General features: G+C 45.1%; 1 protein-coding gene across 1 annotated transcript in view; it reads left to right on the top strand.

Moving 5' to 3' along the window:
• Positions 1 to 27,616, top strand: part of LRFN2 (leucine rich repeat and fibronectin type III domain containing 2) — a 291,027-nt gene that overhangs the window by 217,297 nt on the left and 46,114 nt on the right. Inside the window, exon 3 of the mRNA XM_006860434.1 lies at positions 17,582 to 18,991. Within this exon, the coding sequence (XP_006860496.1) occupies positions 17,592 to 18,991 (1,400 nt within the window). The 5' untranslated portion in view covers positions 17,582 to 17,591. The remainder of the gene's footprint in view (positions 1 to 17,581; positions 18,992 to 27,616) is intronic.

Here is a 27,616-nt window from a genome sequence, read left to right as displayed (position 1 = left end):
CCCCCCAGTCTGAGGGGAGACATTGCCTTTGATTCTCAGAGAGTTTCAGTTTGAGGAATGCTAAAGCAGATCCTGTTTCTGGCATCTGTCCTCTGCCCTGTGTATTTTCCCTCCCTCTGGAAGAAGATAATTGTGTGTACCTTCCCCATGAGCTGGATCTTCCTGTCTAGCCTTTAATAGACTGCAGTCTCCCAGAGGACAGAAAGGAAATTTTTACTCAGACTCTGTATGGAGCCCGGCACAGCAGACGCTCAATCAATTTTTATAGCTGCTAATGATTTAGCACAATAAATACACACAACCCAAGTAACAGAAGCTTAATGAACACAGCACACAACAGCCATGCCAGTGGGGCCTTCAGTGGTAAGGAATGGGCTGGGGAAGAAGTTACTAAAAGCTGATAGTGATTGGGGAGAAAACAGGTACTCTCTGTCACCCCCATAGCTGGTGGCCGGAGAGTGCCCCCAAGTAACCACTTGGGCCCTAAGACTTTGCTTTCATGGGCCCCACCTTTCATAAAAATACTAAAACCTAACCTTGTTGTTAGCTGTAGTGCAATGGGTCACTTTGTATGCCTCCTTTCTTGCCATTGTCTTGTAACTGCCACCCAATGACTGGGTGTTGTTGTTGTTGTGAAGTGCCATCTAGTTGGTTCCAGCCACAGTGACCCTGTATAGGGTTTCCAAGGAGCGGCTGGTGAGCTTGAACTGCCAACCTTACAGTTCAGATGGCTTTGCATTTTGTCGCATTAACCCACAGCGCCACCCCAGAATGTCTACCTCTTATATTCCTTTCAGTGATTGTAGGTAATAGCATCCCAAATTATCATCTAAGAATCAAAAGTTTCACTTCCCACACTCCTTCATTCTTTCTCTTACGAAGTCCCCTGTTTTTATGAGTCTAGAGCCTCACAAAGAATCCTACTCCTGACAATGTGAAATGGGTGAGGTGTCAGTCATTGGAACGCCTCATCGGGCTAACGTCACAAGGGGGAGGAGGAGAATCATGATTATCTGCATCAATAGTCCAAGACTATTTGTACTCAGGGAGAGAGATCAGACATACTTCCTCTTCTTTGTTTCTCTTTAAGCTAACAGAATGGCTGGTCCCACAGCCACAGCGGGGTCTGTGCATCTCATTTGTGTGCTGTGGTTGTGTTGAGAGGTGCTATGGTTCTGACTCATAGGAACCCTATGGATCACAGAAGGAAACAGTGCCCAGCCCTGAACCCACCAAGCAATTTCTATGTTTGGGTTCATTGTTGCAGCCACTGTGTCAATCCATTTAATTAAGGGTCTTCCTTTTTTTCACTGACCCTCTAATTTACCAATCATGATGTCCTTCTCTAGGGACTGGCCCTTCCTGATTTGCATAGTTCCACCTATGGGTCGGAACCGACTCGACAGCACTTAACAACAACAACAACAACCCAATCATTTGAGCCCCGATATGGCACTATCGCCTAAACACTAGACTGCTAACTACAAGGCTGGCAGTTCAAACCTACCAGCCACTATTGGAAACCCTAAACAGGATCATTATGAGTTAAAGGCAACTCGATGGCATACAACAGGAACACTCAGTCATTCGATGGAAGCTACAAGACCCTGAATATTGTAAGTGCCGTGGACTGCCAAAAGAACCAACAGATCCATGTTGCAGCCAGAGTGCTCCTTGGAGGCCAGGATGGCCGAACTTCGTGTCTCATACTTTGGACATATTGTCAGGAGGGAACAGTCTCTGGAAAAGGATATCATGTTTGGTAAGGTGGAGGGTCAGAGAAAAAGAGGAAGACCCCCGACGAGATGGATTGGCAGAGTGGCAGCATCAGTGTGCTCAAGTGTGGCAACAATAGTGAGGCTGGCCCAGGATCAGGCAGTGTTTCGTTCTGTTGTATATAGGGTCACTATGAATCGGTACCGACTGGATGACACCTAACAACAACAACACAAGACCCTGGTGGGAAAAGTGATATAAAAACCATCTAGTGAAAAAACATCTATTGCATGACAGACTACTTGTGGATCTCTATTCAACCACAGAAGCTTGAATTTTTGTCTTTCTTTCTAGAATATTCTCCTTAAGACAACCAACCCTTGTTGCTGGAATCCTACCACCTGTTATTGGGTAGCACTGGACTGCAAGGTTACTTTGAACCAAATGGTTGGTGGTTCAAGCTCACCAGCCACTCCTTGAAAATCCCACACAGGGTCACTATGAGTTGGAAGTGTGACTTGGTGACAGCAATAACAGTCACTCAAAGCTACAACCAGCACCACCTTCTCTACGATGATTTCCATAGCCCTGAAGAATCCCGTAATATTTTGTCACTTTCTTTACTCTCTCCTTGGAGAATATTCTCCTCTGTTACAGGCTGAGATTCCTTTTGTCATAATCCACAAGCCTCAGTTTCTACACTAGTAGGATGGGCAAATAGTGTAGCTTTTGCAAATGGTTCCAATGCAATAGCCTGTGTAAAATGCCAGACACACTGCAGGATTGCAGTTTTCCAAGTCCATGTGGTGAGCCCCTCCTGAGAAGAGGAGAGATCACGTGCAGTTCTCCACTCTCTGCCCTGCCCTGTGTCTGTGTGGAGCAGGCATTCAACAGAGCCATGGCTGCCTAGTAAATCATGTCAACAGATCCATGGGAGAGGGAGGGACACAGGAGGGAGGGATAAAGCAGCAAACTGAATAAAAGGGCACACTGAAGACCTAGGAACTTCCCAGGCTTGGGGACAGAGAGGGCAGAAGCCATAGTCTAATTCTTCATGCTTGGGGGACTAGAGTGGGAAGTGAGCAGGACTCAAGGGGTGGTCTGAGTCCTCATTGCTCCCCATCTACCTGAATTGCCTGGAGAGGGAAACTGAGGCAGCAAGAGGCAAAGTGGCTTGCTGAGGTCCAAGGTCAGGAACTCAGATCCCAGAAGTCCTTTGTCATCTTCTTACTAGTGTATCAGGCTGCAGGTGGGAGGGAGTCAGACACTCTCACACCAACATGAAGAAAGACAGTATTAGGAATGCAGAGAGCAAACCCCAGGGTAATGGAGCCTGGTGTTTGCAATAAAAATTTAAATGTGCCGTCCTGGTGGCAACAGCGGCTTTTATCTGATCAGCTTGTCAGTGCTTAAGAAGGCTGGGTTTTGTAAATGGCAAAACCAAATTGAATTCATATTTACTGCCCTTGAGTCTGTGAGGCTTATTGTTTCCAATGGAATAACCTCTTTCTTCTCCTTGTCTCCCTTTTCCCTTTTTCTTTTCTTCTTTCTTACATTTCCCAATAGTTTTATTAGCTAAGGACTTAGTGGGAAAACTGACAAAAGCCAGGCTTGCATTTTCTCTCTGTGTTGGTGATGTTCCATTGGTCCCACCTTCCTCAGCCCTGCTTTGTGTCTGGAGGCTAAGGTTTACGGACAATATCACATAGACTCTCATGCCCTTTGGTTTCTGGGTTTGTCCACGGGAACACAACAACAGGAGACAAGATGGCAGGGTGAAAGAAGTAAAAACAAAAAGAAAAAAACTATTAAATTTAAGACTTACCGTGAATTGTGACTCATGACAAAAAAGTTACCGTGAATTGTGACTCATGATTAAACGTGTCAGAGTAGAACGATGCTCCATGGGTTTTCTATGACTGATTTTTCCATAGTTTTCCATGCCTTTCTTCCAAGGCACTTCTGAGAGTACTAGAATGCTTTACCGCTTGGTAAACAACTGAGTGTATAAACAGTTTGCACCATCTAGAGGTAAAAGAGCACTGCTTGTTTGCTGGGATGGCTCCCTCTCAGGCTGAGTTTTGCTAGTGGGTTTTATTCATGTGATTGTTGTCATGGCTTCATTGGGCAACTCTTTTCTTATGCTTGGAACTCCCCTCTCTGCCTTTTTCCCTTCAGGCCTAAGAGGTGCAAGTCTCTGTTTTGATGCTAATCCCCTGGTGCTGCATCATGCCTGCTAGGTTCTCCTAACCCTGCCCACCCTCTATAAATAGTCCTTTATTAAACTTCTCTCAGACATTCCTGGAAGAAAACGTGTCTTTCTGTCCCTTCTCCCCAGAAGTGGAGGACATAGGAGAACAAGGTAACAAAGAAGTAGGGAAAGGGAGCTTACTGAATTTGCTCTTTGCAAAGTAAGAGGGTGCAGAAGGGCTTGTTTTCTCTATGGGGAGGTACAGCTTTCTACGATGTCTCTGGGGTGGTATTTGTAGGGTGTGCATAGAACACAAGGGTGGTATGTTAGCCTCAGACCTTGCATGAATAATTTCTTTTAGAAGGATCAGCACAAGGATGGTCCTTCTGATGTGGAGATTAAAGATAGTCTAAATGTCCAATTTGACAAAGTGCTGTACCACTCCATCATCTCTAATAGCAACCATTCTTCCTCCCCTCAGTACTTCCCCTCCTGTTTTAGGACTTGTAGTTGCTGTTGTTAAGTGCTGTCAACTCACTTAGACTTCATAGTAACCCTGTATAGGATTTCCAAGAAGCAGCTGGTACGTTTGAACTGCCAACCTTATGATTAGCAGCCCAGTGCTTATCCTACAGCATCACACCAGGACTGTGATTCTGTAACATCTCACAGAACTCATAAAACAACGAACAAATGGCTCATATGGTTGGAAAGGCTGACAACTCCCAAATCCATTGGTTAGACCTTAGTGTGGAGGATTCTCCTCACTCGTGTGGTTGTAGGAGCCGATGAACCCAAATTGGCTGGTCAGAGGACAGGCTGCTGAAGCTGGTGAATCAGATCAGACAACAGGCTGCTGGCTCATGTTGTAAGAACTAGAGATCAGAGGATTATAAGCCAGTTGCAGGATCCTGAGTAAGAAAGAGAATTTGCCAGAACATTCATCTATATTAGATGCAGACCATACCTCCAAGGAAACTACAGGTGGCAACTTGAGTCACAACCTCTAATAACGTGGTGGTGGTGGTTTTGCGCCATGGATTCTGTTCCAACTCATAGCAACCCTGTACAGGGTTTCTGAGGCTATAAATCTTTATGGGAGCAGAAAGTCTTATCTTTCTCCCGTGGAACAGCTGGTAGTTTCAAACTGCTGACCTTAAGATTTGCAGCACAATTCGTAACCACTATGCTACCAGAGTTCCTTTCTAATAAGGTAGTGACTCAAAATACATCCTACCCTAAACCTGCCTCATTAACATAAGGGACAACTTACTCCAAAGTGGGACCATAACCACAGTTGTAAAATCCTACTGCCAGAGAGTTGATTCTAACTCATCATGACCCTACAGGACAAAGTAGAACTGCGCCAATAGGATTACAATTTTTACAGATGCAAACTGTCTCATAATTCTCCCTCGGAGCAGCCCAACATTTAACCCAGTGTACCACCAGGGATCCGAGGCCTAGAGGCTAGGATTTATACACCTCACCAAATGAAGGACTATGGCTCAAAGAGCCACATTCATTCACTGCACTGCATACCCCATCCCCAAAGGACTTGGAAGACCTGCCCCACATCTCTTCCTGTCCCTTAAGAGACTGCTTGATATACACTCCCAGAGCAGAGCGTGGTGTGTAGCTAGAGTATTCAGTTGTGAGTCTCTTCAAGTCACTGTGACTTTTCCCCATGCTTAAGTCAACTGAGGGAAATTGTGAGGACTATAATGCAATAAAGGTCACCTAACTACAAAATCCTCTTGCTTTTATGTGTATGTGTCTTGGTTTTCTATAAGCCAAGGTTGGCCAATAGATGAGGATCTTGTTCCAAGACCAAGGAAAGACCAGACCTTGGAGATGCACCTTGAGATCCACTTTATGTTTACCTGTGTCCTAACTGCAACAGCCCCTCCTCTGTCACCTGCAAATTGAAGCAAGCAAATAAACTCCCATCACAAAACAAATGTGATTTGCTAAATTCTTTTCATTTTAATAGACAGAAGTGTTATTAGGAGCCCGAGATTAAATATGTCATGCGTGATGTCCTACCAAACACAGAATAACAACAGGCCTGTGTAATGAGATGTTGCTCTTCTCACAGCAGCTTAGCCTCTGTGCTTTAATGACACCAGGCCTGGACGGCCTCTGCTGAGGTCCTGGAAAGTATCTGCTTCAGGGATCTCCAGGGGGAGTATGAGGTGGGCTGAGCAGTGAAAGGAGCAGTAAGAGGCCGATGTGATGTTATCAGCCTCAATCCCAGGAGGCAGATCTTTGAGAGGATTCTTGAGACACAGAAAGTTGACACAGGTCCAGGAAACCCCAATCTCAGGGCAAGACGTAGCCCTGCCCTCAGGGAGCCCCAATCTGAGGAGAGACACAGCCCTGCCCTCAGGGAGCCCCAGTCTGAGGGGAGACACAGCCCTGCCCTCAGGGAGCCTCATTATGAGGGGGAGACACAGCCCTGTCCTCAGGGAGGCCCAGTCTGAGGGGAGACACAGCCTTGTCCAACCTGTGATTAGGACTCTAGTCTACTGAGGGAGATACATCCCCTACTTCCAGTGACCTTCATATTTGACTCAGATGTCAAATCATAATTATGTCTTCTGCCACAGTGAACTTTACCTTTAACGCCATGCCAATTTTTACCTACCTTCTAGCCTGGGTGGCTTGAAAAAGAAAAGCCAATTTTAATTTTAGCCTGAGCCAAACATAATGAGGAGAGTAAATCAAGGAGTGAACATTCCCCAGCCAAATAGAAATGAGTTTTGGATTATCTGCTGCTTTGAATTATCTACCCTACTGTTCCCTTCATTAGCCCAGTCCTAGGGAGGACCGCCATTAAGGTTGCTCCCTTGAGTGTCAATACTAGTCAAAGGCAAGAGGGTCTTCAGAGAAGTGAGGAGTGAACTGGTCAGTCAAAAACCTGGAAATGCTTTGTGACCTAGGAAGGGAAGGATGTAAGGAACTGAGGTGGCAAGGGCTGGATCCTTGGATATGAAGCTGCTGGGGAAGACCTTGGACAAGGAAGAAAGTACTAGAAAGGCCCACGTGAGTGGAATAGGCCTCCCTGTGTTTCCACAGTCATCCTCTGAGGTAAGAAGGGAGTGGTTCACCCAAATTTCCAGAGTTGGGTCCTCTTTTGAGGCTCTTGGTGGTAGAATCTAAAAGATGCTTAAAATAGGGAGAAAGGATTTTAGAGAAAGAATCTCAAAGTCATGACTGAATCAGGACAGAAGTCTTGCTGTGTGCCGTAAGAGCCACTATATATTTATACTTGAGGGCTGGAGGGGAGGCTGACAAATGGAACCTGGGAGAAGGCCCAGGCCTACACTGGTTGCTGAAAACTGCCAGCCTGTGGGCTGTCTTTGTCCCCAAAGCAGAGACAGATCACAGGCAACCATGGAGATTAATGCATTTGAAGTTGACAACACAATCGCAAAATAGCATTTGTTTCCATTAAACTGAACAAACAAGCTATGCTCCGCCTTCCTTCCTCACACACCCTCAACTCACAAACTATCCTGCCTCATTCACATCAGGCCCTGTTCAGAAGAGGATGCCCTCCTTCACCCAGTTAGCCCTCCATTCATGCAAATGTACTGTTCCCTCCTTCCCTCCCTCCCTCCCTCCTGCACCTCCATTCATGCTACTCCCCCACATTCACACACTGAGGCGGCTCTCGTCATGTTCAGTCAGACAGGCCTGCTCTCGCCCCTCTGCCATACACACACACACACACACCTCTATTCTCGTCCCAGTCTCCATATTCACCATATTCACACCACACATCCCATTCCTACATTGGCCTCCCTCCATTCATATACAAACATTCACATACTCAGTGACTCATACATGCTCAATGGGACAGAGAACTATGCTCCTCAGATCTGGGCATAAATACATTGGGGAGATGTATGTGTTACCTTAAATCATGACTACCAATCATTTGAGAATTCCTGAGTCATGCAAATGGTTAAGCACTGGGATGCTACTAAAAATGCTGGGAGTTCAATTCCATCCAGAGGTGATTCTGACAAAAAAAAAAGGCCTAGTAATCCACTTCTGAAAAATCAGCCAGTGGAAACACCTATAGAGCAGTTCTGGAGTCCTGGGGTGGCACTGTGGGTTAAAGCGTTAGACTGCAAGCTTGGTTTGAACTGCAAGGTCAGCGGTTCAAGCTCACCAGTCACTCCTCGGAAATCCTATACAGAGTCACTGTGAGTTGGAACCAACTGCACGGTACTTAACAACAACAACATGGAGCAGTTCAACTCTGACACACCTGGGATCACCATGTATAAACTAAGAACTCCTTTCTTCAATAAATTGTTAGTGTTTGTGAGTTGTAAATGACAACATGCGTGGTTTCCGTATCATTTTTCATTTCCATTGATTTTCTATTTCCACAGTGGCCCAGGCTCCATTGGATCTCCTGTAATGAGAGTTATCTTTAAGATAGAGTCCCTTAGTGGTGCAAGATTTGAGTCCTCCCAGAGGTGCCCTGAAAGAAAGGCTTGGCTATGTACTTGCCAAAGTACACAGCATGGAAAACCTTATAGACCACAGTTCTACTCTGACACACATGGGGCCACCATGAGTGTCAGAGTCAACTAGAGGGCAACTGGGAGTCATAGTCTTAAGGCATTTACCTTAAGCTGGATTCCCGGATGTGAACCCTGAAACAACTTGAGTGCAAGTCGATTTTTTGAGCAGAGATCATAGGAAACACAGGAAGAGGAGTACGGGAGTGAGAGGGGGAAGGGGAGGAAGTCAGTACAAATCCCTCCCAAACTCACTGCCATCAAGTCAAATCCTTAGGGTTTTTGAGACTGTAAATCTTTACTGAAGTAGACTGTCTCTCTCATCTTTCTCCCTCTGTGTGACTGGTGGGTTTGAATCATCAACCTTGTGGTTAGCAGCCCAATACTTAGCCCATACTGCCATCAGGAAAGCCAACACAGGCTGTGTTAAATAACACGTGGGCAAGTGAGCTCATTCTACCTGGGAACCTGTTGTTGTTTATTTTTAAGTGTTGTCAAGTCGATTCTGATTCACAGAATCCCTGTATAGGGTTTCTGAGGAGCAACTGGTGAGCTTGACCTGCCAACTTTGTTTCAAACCAACCTTGCAGTCCAGTGCATTAACCCACAGTGGCACTCCAGGACTCCCGGGGGTCTGTAGGAGACAATATAAAATGTGCCTCATAGTTTATCTTATTCCAAGGGGTGAGGTAATCAAAGTAAATTTTATCCTTACTGGTATTGGTTGGGGGCTGCTCCCTGGAGGCATTAATTCTCCAGCCAGCCTGGCCTGCCCCACTCAGGCAAGTGCAGACCTTGTTGGTGTTGTTGTTAAGTGCCATCGAGTCATTTCCTACCCATAGCGACCCTGTATAGGGTTTCTGAGGAGCAGCTGGTGAGCTTGAACCACCAACCTTGCAGTTCAAATGACTTTGCAGTCTGGCGCATTAACCCCACAGCACCACACCAGGACTCTCAAGTGCAGACCTACAGGGAGTTAGAGTATACAGGTGCCAAGAGGAGGTGACTATTTATGCTAGAACATGAGTTCATGCATTCATTCACCCATTTAGTCCTCCACCCAGCATATCTTGGGTGCCTACTCTGGGCCAGGTGCTGGGCTTGCTGTTGGGAACTCAGAGCTGAACAACATACAATCCCTTCCAACAAGGGGTTCCCAGGTGAATGAGGTAGAAGACAGGCAAACACATAATTACATTGCAACCCAATAAAAACTCTCATGAACATTTTAACATGAAGGCACAATGCTGTCGTTGAGAACACAGAGAAAGCAGTTTTGAACTTAATAACTTACTTATGATAACAACTATTTAGCTTGCACAATAGAAGTTTAAACAGAGCCTAAATGAGCTCAGGCTACCCCTTTGATCTCTTAGACATCATTTCCCCTTTGTCTTTTCAGTTACTTATACTACTTAACATCCCTCTTTCTATCTAGTATGAAGAAGACTGGGGATTAGGGATGTACCTCTTTGACTTTGTTTGGGGACAGCAGAGGAAATATTCTTTCTCATTTATGTGGGTGTCTCTCTGCAGTTACAAAGCTAGAACCTTTCTGAAGACAGGGGACTCCCTTGGGGATTTTGCCTTCTCTGCTGTGGAACCAGAAACAGCAACTTCAACATCAAAGTGGGAGTTCCCTGAGGCCCAAGGGTCTCAGAGCAGGAACTATTTCTTTCTTCAACACATAAACACATATACACAGAGTTTACTCCCTCTCCACTGTTTCCTCAAGATTCTAGAAGGATCCTTGCACAGGGCATTGGGCATTGCTCTACTTTCTGTGTGGCTGTGGGTGAGGGAGTTGGGGAAACTAGCTCCCTGATTCAAACTTACTTTTCTTACACTTAGAAGAAGGCCTATGTGGTTACTTTTTGAAGGTCTGTGGAGCCCATTCAGCGAAGTGGCAGCATTGGAGGTGGGCAGGGCAGGGATGGAGACTTCTTGTTGGAGCCCAGAGAAGCATCTTACCAACCAGTGCCCAGGCCTTGCACTTCCCCATCCAAGTAGGAGTCAGGTCTCCTTTCTCCATCCCTTAGGCACACAGGGGTCCCTCTTGTGCTTGCTTGAAAGGTAGGCTTTATGGGAACAGGAGGTACTCAGAGAGGGGAAGTGAGGGAAGAAGGAGAAGGCAACTGCCTGCCAATGCAGATCCAGATCGGAATCCCTTCCACTCTTATTCACATTTCCCTGGCCCCAAGCACCCTGGAGGAACCATTTCTTTTTACTTGAAGTGGAGACAGGCATCTTGCTTGATTTACAGGCTCAAGGGGCGGGTGGCTCCTCTGCTGGTTGCTAAGGTATCTTTTAAATGGAAATCAGGGTGGAGAGATGTCACATATATCGTGCCAGCCATCTGCTAAATGTTGCCTCTTCTGTCTGTAACAGCTCGAGGTGGTTCTGACAGGGAGGCAGGGCCCAGGGGCTGAGGGAAGGGAGGAGAGGAAGAAAGGCCACTGGTGGGAGTAACGTTTGTGGTCTCCAGTCTTCAAGCCAACGAAAGGACCTTTCCCTTTCTGCTACCAAGTCCTTTATTTTCTCACTTTCTGGCCTCCTCTTTCTTTTCCCTTTTGTTTTAAAAATAAAATCCCATCTGGAGGCTCTATGACAAAGCGTCAGCCTGGTTCCCACAACTCTGTGTTTGTTGCCAGCATATTTCTGAGTGTGTATGTGTGTATGTGTGTGTGTGTGAGAGAGAGAGAGAGAGACCGGCTCACTATCATCAGGTCTTGACAGGTGGGTCTTTCTGAGCCAATTAGGTCTCTTCTGAGAACATCAGAGCTCCTTCCAGGCCTATCCCCAAGCAAGAAATACAAATTTAGTCCAACAGTTGGACTGACACTAGTTACTAAGCAATCTTGTAGTGGATGAAGCCAGATTCTCTGTGTGCATCAGCCACATGGAAGCTTCTAGAAATCCTCCTCTACCCCGGGGACCACGTAAAGCCAGATGATCCTCACTCAGTTCAAATCATGGCTCTTCCCAGGTTAGTTGAAAAACTAAGCAACAAAAATAAAAACCCAGTCATTGAGCCAATTCCAACTCATAGGGATCCTATATTTGTTGTTGTTAAGTGCTGTCAAGTCGGTTCTGACCCATTCGACCCTGTATAGGGTTTCCAAGGAGCATCTGATGAGCTTGAACCACCGACCTTGTAGTTCAAACGACTTGCTGTCTGGTGCATTGACCCACAGAGCCACACCAGGACCCCAAGGGCCCTATATAGGCCTTACAAAATCCTTATGGAAGCAGACAGCCTCATATTTCTTCCTCGGAGCTACTGGTTAGTTTGAGCCACAGACCTTATGGTTAGTAGTCCAGTGCTTATCTTACAGCACCAACAGGCAGACCCAAACTTCTCTGAAGGAGTCCCTGGGTGATGCAAACAGTTAAGGACTTAGGTACTAACCGAAACTCACCCAGAGGTGCCATGGAAGAATATCAGTCTTTGAAAACCTTATGAAGCGTGGTTCTACTTTGACCCAACTAAGGTCACTATGAGTCAAAATTGATTCCACAGCAACTAGCTTGGTATTTTTAAATCACTTTGAACCTAGCCTCCTAGAGTTTAAAATGGCAGCAGCAATCCACAGGGACCTAACAGGATGCTCAGCTAAGGAATGCTTCCTTTTCATTGCACAACCTTCCCAGTTAGTGATAAGTGATAGTATTCACCTGGCAGGGAGGTTGTGAACAAGGCATGAAGAAATCCAATCAAGAGAGAGAGGAACTGCTGTTTCCACCCTGCCTGAATCTCGTGGGCATTTTTCCTTTTTCTCCCTGCTCCTCTGCTCTGGCTTTTCCTGGAGAACCCTTCTCTCCCCAGTTCCACGCCCTACCCCCAGCCCTGGCTCATACGCATTCTGAGCAGACAAGGTCCCTGGCTCCTTTGCAGATGAATTTCTCTTTTGAAGGCTGATTCTGACATTTGATGCTAGCATCCATTTCACAGCCTGGATTCTATTCCAATGCAGGCACCTTTCTCAGGTTTGCCCACACATAATCCTGCCTGCTTTCATGAGTTCCTTTGCTCCCTGTAGCAGCCCTCTCCTAATCCCCACTTCTCCTTGTTCCCCTACACCACTTACACCATTCCAGGATGCTTAGACTGACTGACCCAGTCTGAGCTTCTTCCTTCAAGCATTTGTTCAAACCCCTGCTTCAAAAGCACTACCCTTATCCATCCCATCCCTGGATTTGTACTAATTACAGGTATCCATCGAGTCCCCTCATCTCCCTCCCAAATTGGGGTTTAAGCTGCCTTTTGTTTAGCTGTTAGGGTAATATATTAAGTGACAGTTCTCAGAATACAATTTTAATTAAGATTCAATAGTCACTCCTCTGTCAGTAATCTTCCACGCTGATTACCTAAAATATATTTATCCAGCTCTATTATGTCACCGATTTGAATTCATTAGACATTTGTTAATCCTCAACAAACTTTTTTTTCCCTTTCAGTGTGGTCTGTTTAGCATAATTTGCAAGGACAAAACTATTTGAAACAATGGGCCCCATGTCTCTGAGGCTCCAAAGCGTGTGACCCAAAATGTTCAGGTCTTCTCTGCCTGCCAACACTGCTGCTGTTTACTCTGAAAGGTGGTTCACATGCCCTCATGAGTAAGGGTCAGCCCCAAGGGCACAATACAGGGTTGGGGAAGAGAGAATCGTTAGAGGACCTGGAGGTGGACCGAAGATACCCAGCTCACAAACAGCCTTGTTGGTCATAGACCTCACTGCGCCTGATCAATACCATTGCTTCCTAGATGTGCCCTGGTATGAAGACATTGGGAAATGTTGCTTAGTCTTAGAACACTGTAGAATTGACTGACGAGGACTCACAAGGAAACTGGCGTTTTTCATGGGGTCATAGGCTTTCAGAACTTAATCTCCCTTCTCTCTCTGCACACACGTGCTCACACAGAGCCACCTCCAGTTTAATTAGCAAAGGGCATCCTTGGTCACAGTGGTCTCTGTGTCAGCCAAATCAAACGCACTGCCATCACGCTGACTCCAATTTGTAGAAATCTGGTGATGGTGGTTGTGGTGTGCCGTGGAGTCAGTTCCAACTTGTAGTGACCCTTAATAGGTCTTCCAAGGCTGTAAATCTGTATGGGAACAGAAAGCCTCACCTTTCTGGTGTGGAACAGCTGGTAGTTTCGAACTGCTGACCTTGAGGTTAACAGCCCGACTTGTAACCATTATGCTACCAGAGCTCTGGGGTTTCAGAAACATTGTAGAAGCAGACATCCTCATCTTTCTCTGTGGCTGATGGGTTGGGCTGCTGAACTGGCGGTTAGGACTCAATGGTTAGCCTCCTGAAAGAGCTCATTCTATACACCACAGTCAATTAAAATAAATAAATAAATAAAAAGAGCTTCAGACAAAACCCATTGCCATGGAGCTGATCCCAACTGATGGCAGCCTACCTGTTACAGAAAAGAATTGCTCCGTTAGGTTTTCTTATTGGCTGTAATCTTTACAGAAGTTCAAATCACCAATCTTTTGGTAAGCAGCTGAGCTCCAACTGTTTGCACCACCCAGGAATCTTTTCCTCTGTGGGTCTGGGGGCTATGAGTATTTAACAGTCCTTGAACAGACACAGGTGTCCCTTAGAGAAAGATGGCCTCCTTCCCTCTGTAGCCAGGGTGAGTCATGGGACGTATAGCTGGAAAGCACAGCCAAATGGCTGCCAGTGGATGCGCCCAATGCTTCTGCTGGTACCGAGCCACTCTCTAAAGAGGGTTTTCTCAGTTGAGCAGCCAAGTGAAACCAGGGCCATGTGTGATACAGAACTCCCAAACTCAGTGACAAAGCCAAATGCCATTCATTAATTTCTTCAGTAGATGTGTATTGGGCACTTACTCTGAGCCAGGAGTGGTACTGGGGGCTGGGGAGTGAGTGGTGCATGGACAAGACAGATAACATCCCCACCTTGCTACGTTTATTGTGTTGAAGACAGGAATGACTGAGGGATTACACTACAAAGTGTGCTGAGTGAGAAGTTACCAAGTGTTATTGTTCTTAGTTTAACATCCCCACCTTGCTACGTTTATTGTGTTGAAGACAGGAATGACTGAGGGATTACACTACAAAGTGTGCTGAGCGACAAGTTACCAAGTGTTATTGTTCTTAGTTGCTGTTGAGTTGATTCCAACTCATGGAGACCCCATGTGTTCCGAATAGAACCACTCCATGGGACTTTCAAGGCTGTGACCTCTCAGAAATACATCACCAGGCCTAACTTCCTACACACTTCAGGGTGGGCTTGAACCACCAACTTTTCAGCTCATAGTCCAGCACTGAACTATTTGTGCCACCGTGGAATTCTACAGGCCAAGTGTTTTGGGTGTTATTATTATTAAGTGCCGTCGAGTCAGTTCAGACTCATAGTGACCCTGTGGTTCAAACCTACCTTGCAGCTCCACTAATGAACCTGCAGGGTGATAAAGAACAAATAACTAGAAGGTATAACCTGGTTTGTTTTACAGAGGCTTCCTGGAGTGCATGGTATTTACATTGCAACCTGGAGACAGAATAGGAGTTTAGCCAGGTAGGAGTAAAGATAGGGGGAAATCCAGCCAGAGATAAAGTAGAAGTCATGGCCTTGAAAGAGGTGAGAAAGACCCAGTGTGGCAAAGCGTAAAGAAAGCTATGGTAAAGATCATCTGGAGTGTGGGCAGATCCAGTTCCTGCAAAGACTCGTTCTTCTGTGACAGAATAAGAAAAGGGATGGAGAGCTAAGTCGAGCGCTACATGTCCAGAGCACGGTTGAGCACAGATAGAGGTGGCAGGTGGGAAGCTTCCATATACTCACACCTCTGGGGCAGATGTACCTGTTGGAACCTGAGTAGGAGCCTGGTGAGAACAGAGACTGAGCTGGGAGGGGGCTGCTCATCGGGAATCCAGAGCAGAATTGTGTGCAATTAGGCACGTCAGTGAAGGCTTTTAATGGGAACGAGAATAATGTAGATGAAAAGACAGTAAGATAACTCTTCTAGATAGAACTCAGTAAACTTTTTCTGTAAAGACATAGATAGCAAATAACTTAAGCATTGAGAGTAATCAGGTATTAGTCACAATTACTCTGCTCTGCCATTGTAGCACAAAAGACACCTTAAATGATATATAAACAAATTAGCATGGCTAGGATCCAATAGGAGTCCTGGTGTAGCGCTGTGGGTTAATGCGCTGAACTGCAAGGTTTGCTTGGACTGCAAGGACAGGGGTTCAAGCTCACCAGCTGCTCCTTGGAAACCCTATATAGGGTCGCTATGGGTCAGAACCGACTTGACAGCACTTTAAAAAACAATTATCCAATAAGGAGTTCTGGAGTGGCGTTATAGAATAAGTACTGGACTGCAAGGTCGATTTGGACAGCAAGATCAGCGGTTCAAACTCACCAGTTGCTCCTCAAAAACCCTATACAGGGTCACCATAAATCAGAACTGACTCAGGGCACTTAATAACAACAACATGTTCCAATAGAACTCTATTTGCAAAAAGCAACCAAAGGCTATATTCAGTCAACTCCTGCTCTAACACGTGGCTAATGAATGCTTGAAATGTACTGTTAAGTGTAAAATAGGCATTCAAGTTTGAAGACTTAGTACAAATAAAAGAATGCAAAATGTATATATATATATTTGCAATTATTACAGGTTGAAAGAGTAATGTTTTGGATATAGTGTGTTAAATAAGATATATCATCAAAATTAATTTTACCTGCTTTTTTTATTTTCTTAAAAAATATGACAAGAAAATTTTAAATGACCTATTTGGCTCACATTGATAGTTTTATTGGACAGTACTGCTCCAGAACACCTTTTTTTTCTATCCCAAATGAAATGCATGTTAAATCTCTGGACCTAAAGAGTCCCCGACAGGTAGTTTACCCTTAAAGAGACACACTATGAAATTTGAATTTGCACTCTAAAGTAGTATCTTCTTATAGGTTTCTAATTATAAATATGTATGTGTTCCTATATCTACTTCTGTCAAGTCTATCCCAACTTGCTGTTGTCCTGTGCTGTGGAGTCGGTTCCTACTCATAGCGACCCTATACCAGGTTTCCGAGGCTGTAAATCTTTACGGGAGCAGAACGCCTCATCTCTTTTCCACGGAACAGTTGGTAGTTTCGATCTGCTGATCTTGAGATTCGCAGCCCGATTCGTAACCACTACGCTACCAGAGTTCCTTCTATCCCAACTTAGAACTACCTTAATAACACAGACCACAACTGTCCCATAGGATTTCCAAGGTTGTAGTCTTTATGCAATGCGACCGCCACATCTTTCTTCCACAGAGTGACTAGGGGGTTTGAACCACCAACCTTTCAGTTAGCAGCTAGTACTTAGCCACTGCTCCACCAGAGCCCCGTGTGTGTGTGTGTGTGTGTGTGTGTGTGTGTGTGAGCTAGTTGCTTTGCCTGTACCAGTGCTCCTCGAATTGGAGTGAGCGCTCTCTGTGTCCTCAGAGTTACTAGTAACTGCTGCTCAAAAAAGGAGTGTCTTTAGTTAAAAACAAAATGAAGCAAAAAAAAAAAAAAAAAAAAATCTTGGTGAGTGATGCAGAATTAAACATGAATCCAGTTTCTTTGCTGCAACAGAATTTCTCATCCCTCCTGAACTTATTCACATTTATAGAGCTTCTCTTCTTATAGCAGCAAGAGAGAGTAGGCAGTGCATCTCCAACTTACTGGCTTTAGAAGTATTTTTTTTTCCCCTAAGTCCTAATTAGCACTCTTAGAAGTCAATTTGAGGAATGCTGGTCTGCATGACAAGACACAACTAGTATGCTTGATTTTCCAAAAGTCCAACTCAGTTGGTTGATTTGAGCTCTACTTAACTAGAGTACAGTTAGTAAAACATGCTCTAGTGAGTTAGCTGTAAACTTGGGAGGCTTAAAAGTTGGGTCAAATTTCTGTTTCAGGATATTCATTCCCTGGATAGTTGTTCATGCAAAAGCACCTACTGTATGCCAGGTAGTGTTTGGGTCCTGGACACACAGTGGTACATAGTGTAGACAAATGCTGTTTCCTAAGGCAGAGGGGCTGAGGGAGAAAGCTGGATAAGAGTGTTAGGAATTCACCTCCTAACCCTGACCTTGTGGGCCTCTCTTCTAGGCACCGTGGCCTGAGTGACCAGATCATGGAGACCCTGCTTGGTGGCCTGCTGGCGTTTGGCATGGCGTTTGCTGTGGTCGACGCCTGTCCCAAGTACTGTGTCTGCCAGAACCTGTCTGAGTCACTGGGGACACTGTGTCCCTCTAAGGGACTGCTCTTTGTGCCCCCGGACATCGACCGACGCACGGTGGAGCTACGCCTGGGTGGCAACTTCATCATTCACATTGGTCGCCAGGACTTCGCCAACATGACAGGGCTGGTGGACCTCACCCTGTCCAGGAACACCATCAGCCACATCCAGCCCTTCTCCTTCCTGGACCTTGAGAGCCTCCGCTCCCTGCACCTGGACAGCAACCGGCTGCCCAGCCTCGGGGAGGACACCCTCCGGGGCCTGGTCAACCTGCAGCACCTCATCGTCAACAACAATCAGCTGGGCGGCATTGCAGACGAGGCCTTCGAGGACTTCCTGCTGACGCTGGAGGACTTGGACCTCTCCTACAACAACCTCCATGGCCTCCCGTGGGACTCTGTACGGCGCATGGTCAACCTCCACCAGCTGAGCCTGGACCACAACCTACTGGACCACATAGCCGAGGGCACCTTCGCCGATCTGCAGAAACTGGCTCGCCTCGACCTCACCTCCAACCGGCTGCAGAAGCTGCCCCCGGACCCCATCTTTGGGCGCTCTCAGGCCTCTGCGCTGACCGCCACGCCCTTTGCCCCGCCCTTATCCTTTAGTTTCGGGGGGAACCCACTGCACTGCAACTGCGAGCTCCTCTGGCTACGGAGGCTCGAGAGGGACGATGACCTCGAGACCTGTGGCTCCCCCGGGGGTCTCAAGGGCCGCTATTTCTGGCATGTGCGCGAGGAGGAGTTCACGTGCGAGCCCCCCCTCATCACCCAGCACACACACAAGCTCCTGGTTCTGGAGGGCCAGGCTGCCACACTAAAGTGCAAGGCCATTGGGGACCCCAGCCCCCTCATCCACTGGGTGGCCCCCGATGACCGCCTGGTGGGTAACTCGTCCAGGACTGCCGTGTATGACAACGGCACTCTGGACATCCTCATCACCACATCTCAGGACAGCGGTGCCTTCACCTGTATTGCTGCCAACGCCGCGGGAGAGGCCACGGCCACTGTGGAAATGTCCATTGTCCAGCTGCCACACCTCAGCAACAGCACCAGCCGCACCGCGCCCCCAAAGTCCCGCCTTTCGGACATCACAGGGTCCAGCAAGACCAGCAGGGGAGGGGGCAGCAGTGGGGGCGCGGAGCCACCCAAGAGCCCCCCTGAACGGGCTGTGCTTGTGTCTGATGTGACTACCACCTCGGCCTTGGTCAAGTGGTCAGTCAGCAAGTCAGCGCCCCGGGTGAAGATGTACCAGCTGCAGTACAACTGCTCTGACGATGAGGTACTGATTTACAGGTGAGCCAGGGGCTGCGACTAAGGTGGGAGAAGGGAAAAGGGAAGGGGAGGCTTTTGAGGTGTTCCTACCTATCTCTCACCCCCAAAGGTATCTGTGGGGGTTTTGAGCAAAACGTAACATAGGTCTCAGGACATTCCTGCAGGTAAGAGGAAATGGAAAAGACGTCAACTACCGACTCGATGGCACTTAACAACAACAACAACAACTGGTGTAAGAACAAGGGCAGCCCAGAGGAATGTAGGTGAATATGGATCATACCTCCCAGGTGGTTGGCGGCTATAGGTAGGTTAGTGGACATATAAGTCTTAGAACTTTGTTTGGCGCTCCACCTGGAAGACACTCAAGAGCAATGAATACACCTCTTGGCTGAAGAACCTGACTTCTTCAAGTAATTATAAATGTAGTCTTCACTTAGACTTGTATGCAATAGTGGATAAGGCTTTGAGATCAGAAAGAGAGGAATTCGAATCAGGGCTCTGCCATTTGCTAGTCATTTAATTCTTCTAGCCTGCATCAGTCTCCTCATCTGTAAAATGGGGATAATCCATGCCAGAGTTAATTTGGACAAAATGTTGCAGCTAATTGACCCAACTCAAACTAGCTTTTAAAGGAAAAAAATAAAACAAAACAGAGAAGAAAAAGGGAGGGGAGATTTGTTGGTCCATGTAACTGAAAAATTAAGGACTTGCTTTAGATTCAGTTGGTTGTGTTGGTGGTGGTGCTGTGTGCCCTCGAGTTGGCTCTGACTCATAGTGACCCTGTATAGAGTTTTCGAGAAACAACTGGTACGTTTGAATCAAAGCCCTCCAAAAGCATTCTATGGTCTCTGGTGAGTTCTTATTGTTGTAGTCAGTTGCCATCTAGTTGATTCTGATACGTGGAGATCCCATGTGTACACAGTAGAACTGCTCTGTAGTATTTTCAAGGCTATGGCCTTTCAGAAGCAGAGTGCCACACTTTCCTTCCATGGTGCCTCTGAGTGGGTTGAAACTGCCAGTCTTTTGGCTGGTGGTCAAGTACTTAAGCACTTGCTTCATCCAGGAACTCCTAGAGTGTCTTGGTGGTGGTGATGGTGGTGGTGGTTGTGTGCCGTGGAGTTGGTTCCAACCCATAGTGACCCTGTACAGGGTTTCTGAGGCTGTAAATCTTTACGGGAGCAGAAAGGCTCATCTTTCTCCCATGGAACAGCTGGTAGTTTGAACTGCTGACCTTGCGTTGGGCAGCCCGATTCGTAACCACTATGCTACCAGAGCTCCTTGTTGTTAGGTGCTGTCTATTCAGTTCAAATCATAGTGGCCTTATGCACAACAGAATGAAACCCTACCCAGTCCTGCACCATCCTCACAATCATTGTTATGCTTGAGCCCATTGCTGCTGCCACTGTGCCAGTCATCCTGCTTTGGCACTGTAAGTTAAGCACTGGACTGCTAACACAAGGTCAGCGCTTCAAACCATCAACTGCTCCTTGGAAACTCTATACAGGGTTACTATGAGTTGGAACCAACTCAATGGCACTAAACAACAACAATATTGCTGTTGTTAATAGGTGCCATCTAGTTGGTACCGACTCATAGCGAACCTATGCACACCAGAATGAAACACTGCCCGGTCCTGGGCTAACCTCACAATTGTTGCCACACATGTTGTCCATTGATGCTGCCACTTTGCCATTACATCTTGCTGGGGGTCTTCCTCTTTTTTTCTGATCTTTCACCTTACCAAACGTGATATCCTTCTCCAGCGACTGGTCCCTCCTAACAATATGTCCAAAGTATGAGAGATGAAGTCTGGCCATCCTGGCCTCCAAGGATCACTCTGGCTGCACTTCTTCCAATACAGATTTGTTTGTTCTGTTGGCAGCCCATGGTAATATTCTCCTCCAACACCATAACTCAAATGCCTCAATTCTTCTACTAATTCACGATCTTCCTCATTTACTGTCCAACTTCTGCATGTATTTGAGGTTATTGAAAATACCATGGCTTGGGTCAGGCATACCTTAGTCCTCAAGCTGACATCTTTGCTCTTCAACACTTTAAAAAGGTCTTGTACAGCAGATTTGTCGAATGTAATATATCATTTGATTTCTTGACTGCTGCTTCCATGAGTACTGATGGTTGATACACGAATAATGAAGTCTTTGACAATTACAATCTTTTCTCTGTTGATAAGAATATAGTTTATTGGTCCAGTGGTAAGGATTTTTGTTTTCAAGAACAATATAGTATATGTATTTTATAAGCTGACTCCATGACTTGGAACAACAATAACAACAGCATATATTTTATAGTTATAAAAAAAGTCTGCAGAAAATTTAGAAATCTGCATTAGAACTTAAATACACACACACATAGATTATTAAAATTAATTATATATACTACATATGTATTTTTCTAATGATAAAAGTAATGCATAACCTTTGTCGAAATTTTCAAAAAGATTAGAATGTAACTTAAATGCACATACATACACATATATGCATATTATTAAATTTAAGTATATGTTAAGATTTTTTTATTGATAAAAGTCATTAATATTTAATGTGGAAAATGTGAACTGAGAAAATTATAAAGAGGAACATAAAAATGATCTGTAATATCCCACCCTCCAAAATAATCCAGAGCCATTTGGAAAGTGGATTTTATTTCAATCCAAAACTGTATTTATTATCACCCTAGAATACATTTTTTTGTATCATAATTCTTTCCACTCAATATTGTAGCTTGCTTAGTTTCCATGATATGAAATATTTTTCATTTCTCTGTACCCTTATTTATTTAACCAGTCTTCTATTGTTGGATATTTACTTGTTTTGTTTTGTTTTTTTCAATATTAAGAAATAACACAGCAATAGATATCTTTGTACATAAATGTATTTGTGTAATTTCAATAATTTCTTTAGCATATTTTCCTAAGGGTTAAATTTCTGGTTTCACAAATGAATTATAATCATTCTATGTGGCATATAAATATTTTTGTGGCCTCTCACCAGTGAGAAGTGACAGTGCTCACTTGGACCACATGTTTCCAATAATGAATATGTAATTACTTTCATCTCTGCCAATTTGATAGGTGAAAAATGAAACTTGGTTTAATTTGCATTTCTTTGATAACTTGTGAGGCTGACCTTTTGAAAATAAGCATATTTCTTCGCTTGTGAATTTATTATCAATAAAACCTGTAAAGGCAAAAACCTACCAGTTCTGAGGCTTGCATGGCATACAATGAAGGGAAATGCAATTGGTGAGAGGGGAAAGGAGATGTAGGCAGTGCGTGAAAATGGCCAGAATGGTGTCCCTCCCTGGGGGGTCTCAGAAACACTGGGAGGAAGGACTGTACTCTGAATCTCTGAAGGTGGAGATTCAAATTGCTATGAAAGCCTGGAGATACCAGGCCTACCAATATAATATACAAATAAAAAGGAAGCATTGAAACCTGGGAATAAAACCAACCAACCAACAAAAAACTGGTGCCTTCCTCTGAGCGTTGTTATAAAGCTTAGCTCTCAGGCACATCAAGTCACGTGTGTCAGAATAGATTTAGAACTGTGCTCCAAAGGCTTTTCAGTGGCTAATTTTTCTGAAGTAGATCGCCAGGCCTTTCTTCCAAGGCACCTTTGGGTGGCCTTGAAGCTCCCACCTTTTGATTAGCAGCTGAGCACATTATGTGAAGAAGAACATGGCATCAGGATTGGAGGAAGACTCATGAACAACCTGCGATAAGTAGATGTTACAACCTTGCTTGCTGAATGCAAAGAGGACTCCAAATACTTATTGATTAAGCTCAAAGATCACAACCGTCAGTGTGGGCTGCACCTCAGTTTTAAGCACATAAATCCTCACCATTGGACCAGTAAATAATATCATAATAAATGGAGAAAGATTGAAGTTTTCGAAGACTTCGTTTTGCTTGGATCCACTATAAACTCTCATGGACGCAGCAGTCAAGAAATAAAACAATGTATTGCATTGGGAAAATCTGCTGCATAAGACCTCTTTAAAGTGTTCAAGAGCAAAGATTTGAAGCCTTACCCAAGCCTTGGTATTTTCAATAGTTTCATATGCATGTGAAAGTTGAACAATGAATAAGGAAGACCATGGAATAATTGGTGAATTTGAGTTATAGTGTGTAAGAAGAATATTAAAATTACCTTTGCTAGAAGAGCAAGCGAGTCTGTATTGGAAGAAGTACAGTCAGAATGCTTCTTAGAAGTCAAGACGGTAAGACTTTGTCTCTCATATTTAGGATGCCTTCTCAGGAGGGACCATTCCCTGGAGAAGGACATCATGCTTGGTTAAGTGCAGGGTCAGTGAAAAAGAGGAAGACCCCCCAATGAGAAGAATTAGCACAGTGGCAGCATCAATGGGTTCAAACTTAGCAATGACTATGAGGATGGCACATAAAGTCACTATGAGTTGGAACTGAGTTGATGACACCTAACAACAACAATCATTTAGGGACTCCTTGTTGTTGTTGTTGTTTGGTGCCATCTCATAGAGACCTTATGTACAACAGAATGAAACACTGCTTAATTCTGGGCCAACCTCACAATTGTTGCCACACTTGAGCCTATTGATGCTGCCACTTTGCCAATCCATCTCGTTGGGGGTCTTCCTCTTTTTCTCTGACCCTCCACCTTACCAAACATGATATCCTTCTCCAGCGACTGATAAGGAATAGAAATTATTATTATCAACTGTAGTAGTAGCAGCGATAGTAAGAGTTCTGTTGGTTGGGTGCCATTACGTCAGTTCTGACTCATAGCAAGCCTGTAGGGTTTCTGAGGCTGTAAATCTTCATCTTTCTTCCCCAGAATGCCTAGTAGATTCAAATTGTTGACCTTGTTGTTAGTAGTCCAACTCATAACCCACCATGCTCTCAGGGCTCCCTGAGAGGTTCTGGTTCAGGAAGCAGAAAAGGAAGATCCACTGTACCATTCTGTCTTTGAGACAGATTTCTACAACTGTGGGAAAAGGGCTGTGAGTCTGTAGTCAGAAAATCGCCACAATAGCTAGCCACACTGTAAGCAACTTGTGCTTGGCACTGACCTTTATAAGCAGTATCTCATTTAAGAGTTCAGTTGCTAAGCAAAAGGTTCTCAGTTTGAACCCACCCAAAGGCACCATGGGAGAAGTCCTGGCAATCTGCTTTTATGATTATAGCCTGAAAAGCCAGCCGTATGGGCAGTCTGACTCTGTCACATGGGGTCACTGTGAGTCAAAATGGACTCAATGTCACTAAGCAACAACAGTCACATATACACCAAAGGAGCCCTGGTGGTGCCGTGGTTAAGTTCTCCCTGCTACCAGTGACAAAAAGACCTGCTGATAAGCTCCTGTGAGGATCACAGCCTAGGAAACCCTTGTCGCTATTGTTGTTGCTAAGTGCCGTCAAGTTGGTTCTGAATCTTAGCCACCCTGAATAAGGTTTCCGAGGAGCAGGTGATGGGTTTGAACTGCTGAACATTTGGTTCGAAGTCCAATGCTGATCCTACAGCACCACACCAGGAGTCCTAGGACACCTTATAGGGCAGATTTACTGTGTCCTATAGGGTGGCTTTCAGATGGATTTGGCAACATACATACCAACAACAACAACATACATACAAGAGCAAGAAACCTGAGGCTGAGAGAATTAAACACTCATTCAGTCTTGCCGAAGAAGATGCCAACTTGTGCTTTGAATCAGACTTTCTGACTTCCTCCTCCAGACTCAACCACTGTGTCCTTGATGCCCCGTATCCTAAACATGAATGTGGATTAAGGAGTAGTTGGAGATTTAAGAAATAAACTGTGGAATTTTCAAAAATAAATTGTCCCCAAGAGAAAGAAAAGCAGCCAACAGTGGCTCTCTCATGCACTTGGATTTTAACAAGAAGGAGTACAAAGGAAGAGAGGAAAGGTGAATGTTGAAGAGGCACATACACCATCCAGAAAGTGCTAACGGCAGCCAAAGGGGGCTTTTTAATCCATGTTCATAGCAAGGAGAAAAACTGACAAAGGTCTGCTGGTTGAGAAAGAGGTCGCAATGATAGTAGACAAGAATCGGCAGGAAAGTCTCCTAGATTTTCCCTAGCAAGGAAGACAGTAGCAGCCGCCGCTGCAATATTACTAATCTGCTTACACTCTGCACTATACTTGCTGACACCCTTCGCTAAACTTGAAAGTCCTTGGGTGATGCCAAGGTTAACGTGACCAGCTGCTAACCAACAGGCTGGAGGTTGGATCCCACCCAGAGGGTGCCTTAGAAGAAAGAATTAGCAATCTACTTCTGAAATACCAGCGAAGCGATGAGATATACTACGGAGCACAGTTCTGTTCTCACACATGGGCCACTGTGCTTCTAAAGCAACTGGAAAAAAAAACAAACAAAAAACTTACTTGTTTAGTTCTCAGAAAACCTCAGGAAGTGAGAACTATCATTATTCCACTTTACAAATAAGAAACTTGCCCAAGGCTACACAGAAGGTACTTAGTGCAATTAGCATTTGAATCCTGGTTACCTGTGTGTTTGACCAGAGCTTCAACCTGGGAAGAACAAGACCGATACTGTAGAAAGGAAACCCAAGTCCAACAGAGGTGCATCACCCTGCCATACTTGATTTCTGGCACCCAGGCTAAAAGAACACATACACAAGGTTTTCCCCAGCCTGTCATATTAACCCTGAGATAGCATGGACAGAAAGACATTGTCAGACCAGGAATGGGTAGATAGAAGACACATAAAACACAGGGAGCTCGGCTAAGCATGGAGTTCCCAGAAGGGTTTCTCAACAGATGGCTGTGAGCTCTTGAAAGAGAATGCTGAGTCTCAGGACCCACCCTGGCTTTCCTAGGGACAAATCTGCCAGATCTCTTCCCGTATCATCAGGAAACAGGGTAGCTCAGGAGTTCTCAAACTTTTGTCTGTCCCTCCTCATTCACCAGGGTGAGGCTCATCATTACAACAGTCTGCCCCCACCTGTCACATAGGAATTGGGCCAGAATCTCTGGGGTTGTGGGGATAGTTGAAAAATGTTCTAGAAGTTTCCATTGGCTGTGAGTCATTAATCCTAAACAGGGAACATCATAGTTGTATAGGACATTTGACAAACTCTCACGCTCTTTAAGAACAAAATGGAGAAATGTGAGCTGGTCAAGTAGATTTATAATTGGTTGAGTAACCAGATTGATTAAGAAATTGATGGGAACATGCAAAAAAGCCTCGAGCTTGTGCTCAGCATCTGCCTCCATTTCTGTTCTGCTCAATATGTTTTCATATTGACATGGATAAAGACACAGAAAACATGCTTGGCCAATTGGCATATTCACAAAACTAGGAACACTGGTCAATATAATCAATGCCAGAACAAAAATTTAAATGGTATTGATAAAATAGTATTGTGCATTAAAACCAGTGTAATGAATCTTTGTTCAAGGAATCAATTGCACAAGTTTAAAGTGAGGAACATCCGGCTTGACTGTAATTTTATGGGTCAGAGTTTTAGCTGATCTCAAAGTAACAGAACTGCTGAAACACTTAGGTTGTATTAATCAAAGCATAGTGATTAGATCATAGGAGGTTATAACGCTAGTGAGTTAATCAACGCTGGTTAGGAAAGAAATGTAATATGTTTAATCCAGGTCTTAAGAGTCCTGTTTACAAACTGAAAGGCACTCAGAGAACAGTTGACGAGAACACGATTCGGGAAGTTCATGTGAGACGGCTGAAGGCCATCTTAGAGAGAAGGGGACTTTGGAAAGCAGCGACAGCCCTCTTCTTTGAAGAATTTATGAGCACAAGAAGGGAACACACACACACTCACACAAGTAGACATTTGGGCCTTTATTTTTAAAATGTCCAACAGCAGCAGTTTAACAAATCTCTCTTGTTGCTCTTACCATCTGGTAGTGAAATATTTAGCTTCCCCTCTCTCTTTCTCCCTCTCTGGCATGTGCTATTCATGTGTGCTCATCTCTGCACCCCCACCCCTCTGCAAGTCTTGGCCCACAAAATCTCTTCAGTCAACACTGAATGAACAACAACAACAAAAAAAAATGGGAATGAGCAGAAGACAGCAAGCTCTCACAAAGTAGTGAGCTGTCTGCACTGGGGGAAGGGTTCAAGCAGGGTAAGGTGGCCTCTATGCCAGGGATACTGGATGTGCAGTCTGACTTCCGACAGGAGTGGGGTCATTTGACTTAAATGGTCCCTTCCCTGATAATCTATGCAGACTTGCATCATACTTTGATCAAGACAAAGTGGCTGCCGCTGTTGCTAAGTCCATCTGCTATAACAGATTGGGACCGCTATGTCATCTTGCCAAGAGTTTGAGTCCCAGAACCTGAGGTCAGAGACAGGGGCTTGGCAGAGGCTCAATGAGTCCAACCAGACCTGGACACAAGTCATGGGCAGGCTCTTATCAACCATCACAATGTCCCAAGGAAGGTCTGAAAAGCTATGAGCAGGTTCTAAAACCATGAGGATCTGTTCTCCACACCAGGAAGGGGTAACTCCAACTTATAGAAAACTAGAAAGAGTTTGAGTTTGGCTTTGGAAAAGTGGCCTGCTGGGGAGAACAAACAAGATGGCGGATCGGGTGGATGTATAGCAGAGAGCTCCGCCAACAACAACACAGAATACCC

Source organism: Chrysochloris asiatica, unplaced genomic scaffold (genome assembly GCF_000296735.1).
Source record: "Chrysochloris asiatica unplaced genomic scaffold, ChrAsi1.0 scaffold00038, whole genome shotgun sequence".
Lineage (NCBI taxonomy): Eukaryota > Metazoa > Chordata > Mammalia > Afrosoricida > Chrysochloridae > Chrysochloris > Chrysochloris asiatica.
The sequence above is the reverse complement of the archived record's forward strand: the minus strand, read 5'-3'. Positions and strand labels throughout refer to the sequence as shown.